The sequence below is a fragment of the Henckelia pumila genome, chromosome 3 (genome assembly GCF_033568475.1).
Source record: "Henckelia pumila isolate YLH828 chromosome 3, ASM3356847v2, whole genome shotgun sequence".
Lineage (NCBI taxonomy): Eukaryota > Viridiplantae > Streptophyta > Magnoliopsida > Lamiales > Gesneriaceae > Henckelia > Henckelia pumila.
In genome coordinates this window covers 185,560,204-185,572,292 of record NC_133122.1, presented here as the reverse complement: position 1 = coordinate 185,572,292, position 12,089 = coordinate 185,560,204, and the positions used below count along the sequence as shown (strand labels likewise).

Genomic DNA, 12,089 nt, shown 5'->3' with positions numbered 1-12,089 from the left:
TGATCATGCCTCAAGGCAAACACCTGGCCAAAAGTCTTCGGTTTCAAATGAGAACTCCCAGCAGACTGTCCCTGTGACCTCTGCTGAATGGTAGTCTGAGAACCCGATCCTGAACCTGAACCAGAACTGCCTCCCCTAGCAAATGGACAATCCCTCCGGAGATGACCGACCTCTCCACATCAAAAACATGCCCCAGAAGCTTTACGGAATTTGTCTGTCGGATGGTTCTTCCCACAATGATCGCACTTCTCCTTCTTCCCAAAACGCACAACACCACCGGAACCAGAGGAAGAAGAAGTAGATCCGGACTTCTTGAAAGACTGAGCACGGGGACCCAAAGAACTCGCAGGCCTCGACTGAGAGAAAGACCTGTTACGCCGAATTCTATCCTCCGCCTGGTGACAACGGCTCACCAAATCCTCATAGGTCATATCATCACCGACCGCCAAACGGTCATGAATCTCTGGGTTAAGATCCTGAAGGAATAGATTGTACTTCATCTCTGAGCTGTCAGCAATCTCAGGGCAATAGGAAAACAGATCAAAGAACTTCTGCTGATACTCGTCAATCGACATGGATCCCTGACGCAAACTCAGTAACTCACCCGTCTTCGCCTGAAGGAGTGCAGGAGGAAAATACAGCTTCTGAAAAGCTGTGCGGAACTCGGCCCAAGTGGCAACTTCTCTTGCTGCAACAAATGGTGCAGAAGTAAACCTCCACCACTTACGGGCTCGCCTATCCAAAATATAACCAAGCGTCTCCATCTTCTGCTCCTCAGTACAGTGGAGTGTCTGAAAGCAAGTCTCCATGCAATCTAGTCAGTTCTCCGCATCCTCCGGAGTCTCGCCTCCAACCAAGGGCTTAGGACCCATCTGTAAGGACCGGCGCACACTGAAACGGTTCTCATCATGGCGTCGATGATGGCGTTCTCGACGACGCTCCCGATCACCATCGCCCCAACTTCCACCTATACTGTCATGGCTACTCTGATCACCGTGATCCGCCATCTACAAAATTACCTCACAGTTATTTTATGCAGAATCTAAATCCCAAGAATACTATGCATGCTCTGATACCATAAATGTAGTGACCCTTACCGAGATCATCTACTAATCAGAAACTTAAGCATGTGGTTAACTTAATTGAACAGATAAACCAGAATTAAACTGCGAAATCAATAACAATATACAATTCCAAGGAAAGGAATCTGCAACCCAAATAGTTATACAACCAAATCGAATACTGTGTCAACCCAATACAATACAATGAAACCCTAGGCGAAGCTCCAGCTGGCCAATCCACTGCCTAGCCCCTCTTGGATCCACCCGCCTCATCCAATCGCAAACCTGCCCCATGGAATAGGGTGTCCAAATACACAAAGTACGAGATGTGAGCATAAAACTCTCAGCACGAGAGTATGAGTATACATGAATGCAAGTATACCGCCTACTGACTAGAGGCCAAAAATCAGATGACAAAGACAGACTGGCCCCTGGTATGTAGCACGATGTGCCGTCGCTTCAGGAGGTGGCTCACATACCGAATACCAGTGTATACTCCGGACCCAAATCGATGGTAGTCCATCAACTAACAGGATAGGGTAAAACCCTACTAACAGACATCTCAAAAGAGATAACTCAATATGCAGATGTATGCAGCATAAAATCATGTCATATAAATCATGCAGTCACATAATACATGCACTCAGTCAGAATATCTCGAACAGTACTTTCGTACCTCAAATACTAGGCAAGCTCTACCAGCTCTAAGTCCACGTCTATAGTCCGCGCTACAATGTCAAATGATATTAATATCATTATAGTGATCTAAAAGCCTTAACTAAGTTATTGCATACTCCTAAATATTTTTAGGAAGCAAAAGCTATACATGCGTCCGTCGTCAGCCCTTTGCTATCGATTGCCTCAAAACTAGGCCACAGCTCCGCTACGACATCTGGACCGCTATGCCACTTCTGGATTCCCAACGGGACGCCTAAAAAGCCCTAGATCTAAGCTGGAAGACCAAGGAATCGAGAGAAGAGAGGTGAATGGTGCACTTGAAAATGAATCTCGGCACCTCTATTTATAGCCGGAGTTCGGGCCATCCGAACCCTACTTCGGAGCCTCCGAACACGTTCGGGCCATCCGAACTCGACTTCGAAGCGTCCGAAGTTCCATTAATACGTCAGTCGTGACGTCATCTTGCTGACGTAAGCAATGACGTAATACTGGACTCCGATCGGACCGTCCGAACTTGCTGACGGAGCGTCCGAACACGTTCGGAGCCTCCGATCCTGGCTTCGGATCGTCCGATCACGTTTGGAGCCTCCGATCTTCCTTTCGGAGCGTCCGAACTCAAGTTTAGTAAATGCGATTAGATCCTAAATCTCCTTATTTGGTTACGGGCTACTATAGTTTAAGCTTTGAACTATTTTATTAAGTTTGATATGGGTTATGTTTCCGCATGTTTTACTCTTTTAAGTAATTATGTTTTAATTAAGATTAATGCATGTCATAGTTGTCAGTTAGTAGGTGATTCAATGCAGGGTTACTACACGTAGCCTAGTGCAGACACTTCTACAACTTTTTATTTTTATTGGATTGAATTTTACTAGATTAATTGTTTTTTTCTAGTTTTGATTGTCTTTTCAATTACTTGATCATTAATTGAATTGTCATATTTATTCAAAATCATTGCTCGAAAGAGTGGATTTTGAATAGGATCATTAGAAAATACACCGTTAATTGTTTATATAGCTCGGGAGAGTATATAATGTTAATGGAGTCTTAGAAAGAACATTGTTTTTCACATATGACTAAGCCTAGATTTTTAATAGGGATATTGGAATTGAATCTTAGTTGATACACATTATTTGTTGCTCGGGAGAGGAAAATAATACAATTAAGTGTTCTTGGCTATTAATTGAATAGAATTAATGAAAATAAGTTAATTAGGAGTAGTTGTTGTCGAAACCAGGTGAAATCAAAATATCTAGACCATTTTCACTCATTGATATTTTTCCAAGTGTGTGTGAGCTTGGCTGAAATTTTCTGAAGTTATTTTAAGTTGAATACCAAAATTTCTTATTTAATTTTTTAGATAAAGTTTAGACTATTTTAATTGCAAGTACTTAATAATTTTCAATATTACTTCTCGTGGTAACGATACTCTACTTACACTCTATTAAAACTTGACACAGTGTACTTGCGGGAACAAAAATACGCAACACTTGGGTGGTCGACTGAACCCTCTCTGCTTTGAAGCTCGAACTCATAGGTCTTCAAATCCGCGAACAAGTCATGCAGTTCCATCTTGTTGAGATCTTTTGACTCTCTCATAGATATGGTCTTGACATCCCACTCCTTGGGAAGACCTCTCATTACTTTCAATTTGATTTCTCGGTTTGGATACACTTTTCCAAATTCACTCAACTCAATGACTATGCTGCTGACTCTCTCATCAAATTCAGTCAATTGATTCACCTCGTTTCATTTTAATGTTATCAAACTTCTTTGTAGTCACTGATAACTTGTTTTCCTTTGTCTGCTCTATGACGTCCCGTATTTCTCAATCATGCTTATGAAATGCGGAATAATTTTTTTTTTTTATAAAACGTGCATCGTGCTCATGGTACAAAATACCATGTGTGAAATTAAGTTCAATCAAACGACTCAAAATCTCATGACTCAAAATTTGTGTAACATATATTTGAACAAAATGATGCTAACGCATACGGAAACACCAGAACTTCCTCATACATGCGAAACTTGAAACTATAAAATATTCGATCTCAAAATAACGTATTTAAAATATGATTTGCTCTTAAAATGACATGCTAAAATATGAGTTCACATAAACATGCATAAACTTTCGTAGACATGGTTGACATAAGGTTCCCGGACATCCGTGCCATGCAAATCTTTCTCGCCTCCTTCACTACTCGACCCCATGATCAAATTATAAATCAGTAAATTCTTCATTTTCATCTGCATCATTCAAGCATAATGAGTCTAAAGACTCAACAAGCATACTTATGTAATAACGTATACAATAAAAATTGTAATATGCAATGAAGGTGACTAACACATAATCATGCATAGCAAATAAAATCCACTACTTCACTTTGTAGGGATGAAATATGCGTAAATGTGGCAACCATTAGAGGTCCTGGGTCCCATGATCATGGTCGTTGTACAATAAATATACAAATTGGTACAACCCATACCATCCTTGTGCCAATATACGTACCGTCTCATACCGACTGTCGCCGATATACACATTAAACTTTCATTTTTTGAAAAGGCCCTCCCCAAAACTCATCTCGGGACACAAATCTCGTAATTGTCACCACAAGTCTACACAAGATATCAAAATATTTACATGCATACATAATATCAACCATAATCTCTTCGTAAACTTCTTCATTCTTCATCATTTTCTTCCATAAACATCAACATATCATAAGAAATATAGCGTTTCATGTTATTGCATGCTATAAATTTTACTTAAACTAAAATTCTCTTTATCAAATTTGCCTTTTAATTGTTTCTTATTCTTTCTTAAAAATATTTGCATAAAAATGTTGTGAAATGTTAAAAAATATTAGTGCCAGAGAATATTTACAAAAAAGAAATTATCTATTTTATTTCTATTTCTATTTCTCACCAAATATATTTATTTGTACAAAGTAACTCATTCAATTTACACGTAATGGTAGTAGTTCTATTAAATTAATTTTTATTGAAAGAAAATAATTTATTGACCTTGGTAGTGTTGGAAGCACCGTGTTTAATTATTAGGTTGAATTGACTAAACATGTTAAAAAATACCCTAATATGAGACTTTATTTAATTTTTGATTTTAAAAATTATGTTTTTTAATTAATGTCTCATTGAGTATGCAAAGCTTACAATACTTTTCCACAAATTCACTTGAAAAACTTCAATAAATTTTCTTTACTTTTTAGGAAAAGCTGCAATTTTGTCATGTAATTTTGTCATTTTACGATTTTGTCCCTCTATGTCGTCAATTTTCACATTTATTTCTATAATTTTTTTATTTTTCTTACAATTTTAGTCATTTTTCATTAGGAGTGTTGAGATGACATAGTAAACATCAGCATGACACATCATTGTATTGGTTCCATGTCAGCTTCCAGTCGAAAAAAAGACTAAAATTTCAACAACAACAACAAAAAAAGATAGCGGACTACACCAGATATTTGATAACATAGAAGACCAAAATTGCAAAAAAAAACAAACAAACGTAAGATCAAAAAACAATTTTCTATCTTTTTTACAATGCATATACAATGAAACTGAGCATTGAGAAGATGAATTTTAAGTACTCTTTTGTAAATTTTTCTAATTTTTATTTACATTATATAATTTGATTAGTTTATTTATTTTAATTTTATTCATAAAAAAAGAAATTAACGAGATATTTAAAAAATAGATGAATTATAACTATCTAGAACTTAATTATGAGATAATTTTTATAATAAATATAAATTATTGAGATAATTTATTAGCATTATTAGAATTAATTTTTTACTTTTGATTATTTCATCTTTAAAAAACACATATAGATTATTTAGTGTATTATATTTTATAAATATGTGTTTTAGTACACTTACTTATTCGATTCATAACATGTTCAATGAAAATTAATATTCGTCAATAGTAATTTACAAAAAAAATATTTTTATACAAAATTAACTATATAGAATATATAATATGTCCTCTCTATGTTAGCTTAGAAAAGTCATAATAGTATACTTAATACTAGGTATCCCAAAGATCATTTTTCATAATTTTTCCTTTAACTTCAATTGCAAGATTTTTGTATAAAGTAATATTTTGTTTAATTATTTTTTTTATTTAATAATCATAATTCCTTTCTAGTTTATTTCTGATGTTAAATGTTAAAAAACTTAATTGGTTTTTAATTATTTTTTATTTAAAAATCATAATTTTTTTCCATTCTATTTCTGATATCTTTCACAAAGAAATCTGGAGAGTGCAGGATTTGCCATGACGAAGATGACGGTTCAAACATGGACACTCCATGTTCATGTCGTGGAAGCTTGAAGGTTAGAGTTCAGATCTTCTATACAACGACTGTAGTATGATATAATATATTCACTTATTGCTGAACAGCTGAAGTTTACAAAGACCACTGTGTAATGTGTTATGTTTATTGGGTGCTTTCTATATTGTTAAAAAGTGACTATATGGTGTTTTTTTTGTTTACAGTATGTTCACCGTACGTGTGTGCAAAGGTGGTGCAATGAAAAAGGTGATACTATCTGCGAGATTTGCCATCAGGTGAGCCTCTTGACACATTTTGGGACATGGAACATGACAATGCAAATGATTTCTGAACTCACTGTTCGATTGTCAGCTCGTATGAAAACTAAATTTTCGGCACGTTTTCGTATAACAAATTTCCAATTTTTATTTGCATATTTTCTGAATATATGATTGCATTTATGTTCGAGTAATAAAAATGAGAACTTTTTGAATGCATTCAGTTACTAGATCCGTCGTAAGAACAAATCTACAAATTAAATACCTTATTGAAATAATTTTATGTATCATAATTCTTCATAAATGGTGAGATTGTAGCAATTCAAGCCAGACTATACAGCGTCGCCGCCTCTATTCAGTTATGGTGGTGAACTTCAGGTCCATTTTTGCCTCCCTAAATTTGGAACAAACCTGTCTTGATACACAAGTAGACACACATATTCTCATCTATATATATCTCAGGGGAAACTGGGAGATACTGAGAAGGGACCTGCACGCTCCTCATTTCATGTCCATGGCTTCTACCGATGGGAGTTTTCTTGATCCAAACTTTGAGGAATATCCAGTTCCCACTTCCCGAAGCCTGTTATGCTGTCGCATAATCACTGTGATTGTATTATTCTCTCTTTTATCTTTCATCGTAATCTAACGTGATCTACGCGAATGTATGTGTTTGTGTGATCTGCAAGTGTCATTCTTCCATAAAAACTCATCCTTCGAAGATGCAGAAACAATGAGAGTCATGATCATACAAGTTTTAACATCAAACTATTAATGTTCAAATGCGCATTGTACAGACACATATTGGTAGTTGGCTTATCTTCATTTTAACATCCAATTTTTTGAGAGTTGCATGAGGATTATAGTTATCAAACCTTCGTATATGGCCGCGTTTCAAAAATAGTTTATACTTTCCCTCATCATATTCTTGCCTGAGCGGCATTTTCATCAAGTTACAAGAGTACATTCTAACATATTTACTAGTTACACCAGTGCATAAAATTTTGGTCTGATACTCTAAACTATCTGGACTCGTGCCAAGATATCATCTAGCTCTTTATGTTTTACTTTAAAGAAAAATTCACTCATGATACTTTTTCTCATTCTTCAGTTCATAGTTCTTCTGGTTTTACGACACACATTACCAATTATCCTATATAGTGCTGACGAATACTCAGTTTCTCTGTTCATGGTGAGATTACACATCTTAATGATTTTCTTGAAATTTAGATTATGAGAACTTATCACACTCTTTCCCACTGCAGTTGTTGATGTTGCGAACGATTGGGATCTTGGTTCCTATTTATGTCATTGTGAAAGTATTGACTGCTATACAGGGGACAGGTATTATATACAACGGTGATAGTTTAAATATTATAGTTTTATATAACATAAAAATAGAATTAACTTTCAAATATTTGACCACTGATTTGATATTTTTCTTTGTTAAACATCTTATACATTTAAATTTGTATACAAATAAAAAAAAATTGGGGAAAATGTGTCTAATTGAATTTTAAAATTTAAATACCATATTTTATTTAGCATTTAGATAAGAGTGGTTATTTTAGGTAAGACACTCCCTCTTGAGTAATAGAATAAATATTTAAAAAAATCATAATATCGCTCTACATACATATAAGATAATTGAAAATTTCATATAAAAGCTATAGAACACTTAAAATAAACTTTTAGCACACAATATCTTACTACCGAGATCTCTATACATAATATCTCAGTTATAAGATAAACAGAAGTAACATCGCATGCGATAAAACAAAATTTAGGAATGGAGCTGAGGAGCTCTTATGTTATGTTATTTGGTTCACGAAGTGCTAGATTTTACGTAAAGTCAAACTCTGCATGCCATTCATTCTAGATTTCATATAATGCTAAGTTACTTTCTCTTTTGTTCGTGCCCTGGCCTCCCAAATAACGGCTGCGAATTCGGAGGAAGAGAATGAGTTGCCTAGAATACAACCAGAGTCGCATCTTATCCACGTCGCATTAATCGCCTTATGCAGTGTTGTTACATGAGCCATAGTTGTATAAATGAGATGACTTCAGAGGCACCCTTAAACACTAAGGGGTTGCCTAGAATACAACCAGAGTCGCATCTTATCCACGTCCCATAATCGCCTTATGCAGTGTTGTTACATGAGCCATGGTTGTATAAATGAGATGACTTCAGAGGCACCCTTAAACACTAACGAGCATTGTGGAAGCTATGGTCAAATGTCTTGTGAAGAGGGAAGAAGTGTTCCCAAGAAAGTGGTGCTTACTACTACATACTGTGCCTTTTAAGTAAATTCCATTGTAGTCTGCTACTGTGATAAAAACTCAACTGATATAAATGACAATTCGGATAAAGATTGTCCAAATGGAACAAAACACAACACACATGACAGTCCACATAATTATGGGCCGAGAGACAAACAAAATGTGGCAAGGTTCAAAAGTGAAACCAACAATGACGATTGCCTGATAAAAGAAACAAACATTTTATTCCTCCTCACTTTCTGAGTCGGCATTCTGGAGCCAATCAATGAAAGGTTTAGCATTCTTCCATACAGCAGAGTCAATGTTGCTTCCGGCAATTCCTTCATCATACCACTGCATGATGTTTTCTTCCTCCAAGATGTCAGCATCATACAGAACTTTCAAAACGAGGGCCACTTCCTTCACTGCGTGTGGGTTTGGCTTTTTGCTGAATTCTTCAATAGCTCGTAGCAAAAGCAATTGTGAGTTCTCATTCTGACCAAGAGCGGCTGTAAGATAGCTTGTTTTCTTGGTAATCTCCTTTGCAAAACCTTTATCAACACCCTCCAGGAGTGCCTCGTACAAAGCAGTCATCACCTCCTGAGAAGAAGAGCCCGATAGTGTTCCTAAATAGGATTGGAATTGGTTAGCATCCATTCCACTAATATTTTCTCTCATCCCCTCAACAAGTTTCTCAATATTTGTCTTCCCATTCTTGGTCTTAGTATCATCCTTTGTGGCTAAAGCAGTTCTTGAACCATCATGTGCCCGAACAGTCGCCTTTGGCTTCTTCACTTTCTGTTTTTCGATGGTAGACAGCATCACCATGTCAGCCGTAACAGAAGTAAGTTGATCTTTCATGCGTTGTTGAGCCGCTTCCATTGAAGTGTCAGTTTGCCATTGAATATCATCATCTTCGGTGTCCTCTTCCTGCTGAGCAGCTAAGCTTCGAGGAGGTGAATTGCGTTCCTCATCCGAGCTTCCTACTTTCTTTCTGCTGGAGCTCCCTTCCTTTGACGAGCCTTTTTTCTTGATGTCTTTCTTAAGCTTTTTCAGTTCGTCATCTGCTGCTTCACCTTCCTTAAGTCGCTCCTTCTCAGCCCTCCTAAGAGCTTTCTTGTCTTTTGACCCCTTCTTAGGTTCAGGAGGATTCTTTACTATGAAAGATGTGAGCTTGTCCCGCATGTCAACATCAGAAACAAAACCACAAGCCGCACATTTCAGTTGGATCATCTGATTTTTGTTAATCAGGATCTCGGTTTCAGGGTTTCCACAACCATAGCACTGCACGAACTTCTTAATGAAGGTCTCTAGAAGACCAGCAAGTTTGGCAGTGTCATGTGCTCCATTCACGAGGGAGGTCCCAGTTTTTTCATCAAACTTAGATTGCGCCCCAAGTTCACAACCAAAATGTTTAGTGGTGTATGAAGCTGGTCTGGCCAAAGCCTTTGCAATGTCAACCATGTTAACAATGTTGGTTTTGATCCCATTTCCACGGCCCTCAATCTTGGTGATCATCTTTGGCATCTTATACCTATAGAAGGCATCATCACTATTGCTGGCACCTATATTTTGCAAAGCCATCTTTGCTCTGGTACGATATATTTCGACACAACACACTCACGTTAGAGATACTGAGTGTTGGGATTCATCAAAAGAGTATCCTCCAAAGATTTTTTAGCGTGAAATGACCGATCAGTTGAAACTCTGATGCAACCACACAGCTCCAAGTGTTCCAGAAATGACAAAAGATACATACAGCCGAAGTTTTCGCAAATGTGTGGGTGCTTTTTTCTCGATGTAGGACAGTATTCTCCAAGCAACCCAATAAGTCCCAAGAAGAGAATGGCTTGTTCGGACATAAAAGAAGCTTCGACTTGGACACACTGGAACCGGCAACGAGCGGAAGAACCTGAAACAAACACAGAACTATGAATAAAGATGCTGCGATTGATGACAAAATCAATTATACTTTCCAGGTCCGACAGCAAAATAACTTGGCAAGGTACTAAATGTATTAATGTAAGATGCAGACGCATCTTGGGAATAGCAGAGCAAGCAGATTTGAATCAATTCTTCTTCTCACTAGTAATCACTATGCAAGATACTTGGTGGGTGGTAATTTTCAGAATAAACCATTCTAAAATTTACAAGAACAACTTTCCTTGGTTTTTACTTGTGGTTTCCTAGTTAACAGGTACGGGAAATTGAGTTTAAAACTGATTCAGAAAATAAAATATCCTGTCTCAAATGACAATGAGATAGCAAAATACCAGCTACCAACAGCCCAACATATATACATATACGATAAATGACAAACGAGCACAATGATATCGACTCATAAAATGAAGAGTTAGCAATAACATTGTCTAAAGAACTCACATCACAAACACAAACTACCAGGACATTAGATGTGTACACATCTCCCTACTAGCCACTAGATCATATGTACTCCTGCTAACAATTTCTCATAAACATTACAAAGAAACAAATTAACACTACTTTGACAAATAAGTAATGGAAGGCAATCCACAGTTAAAACTAAGCTTAAAACACAAGGAAAAGCCCGAAGAAGTAAAATCTATGTATCCAATAATCCGTACTTCCCAACGTGATGACCGCAACCATCTCTTTTAAAAATCAAATGATATCTCAATCTCAAAGCCACAATATTTCCAATTAGACCCACCTCACAATCAAATCGAAACAGAAAAATTTTCATTATAGAGAATCATAAATTACAAGGCATGAGTAGACGAAACGAGGAAAGAGAGGAACTCACCAATTGGACAAAATTCAGCTTCGTTTTTCAGAAAAACAGACACGATTGCAAGCGCAGAGACACAAAGAAGAAACAATGGGAAACAGTGCTCATGTATAATTAGGGTTTCGACAATGAGTGTGTTTATATAAGGTGCTTGAACAATTCTAGACGCCTCCATCTCTCGAGTATTCACCATCCGAGATGGGCCATTGATGGATATTGACCCAAACATTCTCCAAGATCAGCCCAATAAAATGATTGAAATTGGGCTTCAAGTATGAGCTCACTATGGTTATCGATGCTTGAAAATTGAATCGACCAACAATTTTCTTTGTCACGTATCAAGAAAACTGAGGAGTGGAGCGAACTAACTTGCTTTTTATGCGGATTCGGACAACACCAACCTAGTTCATCTATTTTAGATCGTGGACGGATCAATTGACGGTCTTATGAGTAATTTGGTAGTCCACCATTTTGATATGTTGAGAAATTGTCGACTCAACTAATTTATTTTATATGACGCGACGGACCTTTTTCATTTTGACGCATCTACTTGACACCACCAAGTTTATATAACTTTCGACATCCAATACTAACAAAATTCTTTCCAAAACAAAAATTGAAAAAAAAAAATCATAACAAAACAGTGTCAAATCAATTTCCATGCAATTTTCATATTCAAAAGCACATCAAAATTAAGTAGGGATGTCAATGAGTCGGGTCTAAACCCAACCCCGCATCAAACCCGCCCCGACGGG

General features: G+C 36.7%; 2 protein-coding genes across 2 annotated transcripts; one reads left to right on the top strand and one right to left on the bottom strand.

Moving 5' to 3' along the window:
• The first annotated feature begins 908 nt into the window (after positions 1-908).
• Positions 909-7,902, top strand: LOC140890144 (uncharacterized). Its single transcript, XM_073297903.1, has 7 exons — positions 909-1,025; positions 6,008-6,091; positions 6,255-6,326; positions 6,627-6,675; positions 6,740-6,921; positions 7,574-7,652; positions 7,880-7,902. Exons 1-7 carry the CDS (start codon positions 909-911, stop codon positions 7,900-7,902), a joined length of 606 nt encoding a protein of 201 aa, XP_073154004.1.
• A 736-nt stretch (positions 7,903-8,638) lies between these two features.
• LOC140887716 (eukaryotic translation initiation factor 5-like) lies at positions 8,639-11,461 on the bottom strand. The gene is made up of 2 exons (XM_073295156.1): positions 11,350-11,461; positions 8,639-10,479 (listed from the first exon to the last, which is right to left on the bottom strand). Exon 2 carries the CDS (start codon positions 10,149-10,151, stop codon positions 8,811-8,813), a length of 1,341 nt encoding a protein of 446 aa, XP_073151257.1. The 5' UTR covers positions 10,152-10,479; positions 11,350-11,461; the 3' UTR covers positions 8,639-8,810.
• Positions 11,462-12,089: the final 628 nt, after the last annotated feature.

What these genes read in the sequence shown, in the direction of transcription:
- LOC140890144 (XM_073297903.1), top strand. Translation starts at nt 909, where the DNA reads ATGGCGTCGATGATGGCGTTCTCGACGACGCTCCCGATCACCATCGCC. An exon ending in ATCTACAAAATTACCTCACA is followed by an intron (nt 1,026 to 6,007) that starts GTTATTTTATGC and finishes TCTTTCACAAAG; the next exon opens with AAATCTGGAGAGTGCAGGAT. An exon ending in TCTGCGAGATTTGCCATCAG is followed by an intron (nt 6,327 to 6,626) that starts GTGAGCCTCTTG and finishes GTGAGATTGTAG; the next exon opens with CAATTCAAGCCAGACTATAC.
- LOC140887716 (XM_073295156.1), bottom strand. Translation starts at nt 10,151, where the DNA reads ATGGCTTTGCAAAATATAGGTGCCAGCAATAGTGATGATGCCTTCTAT.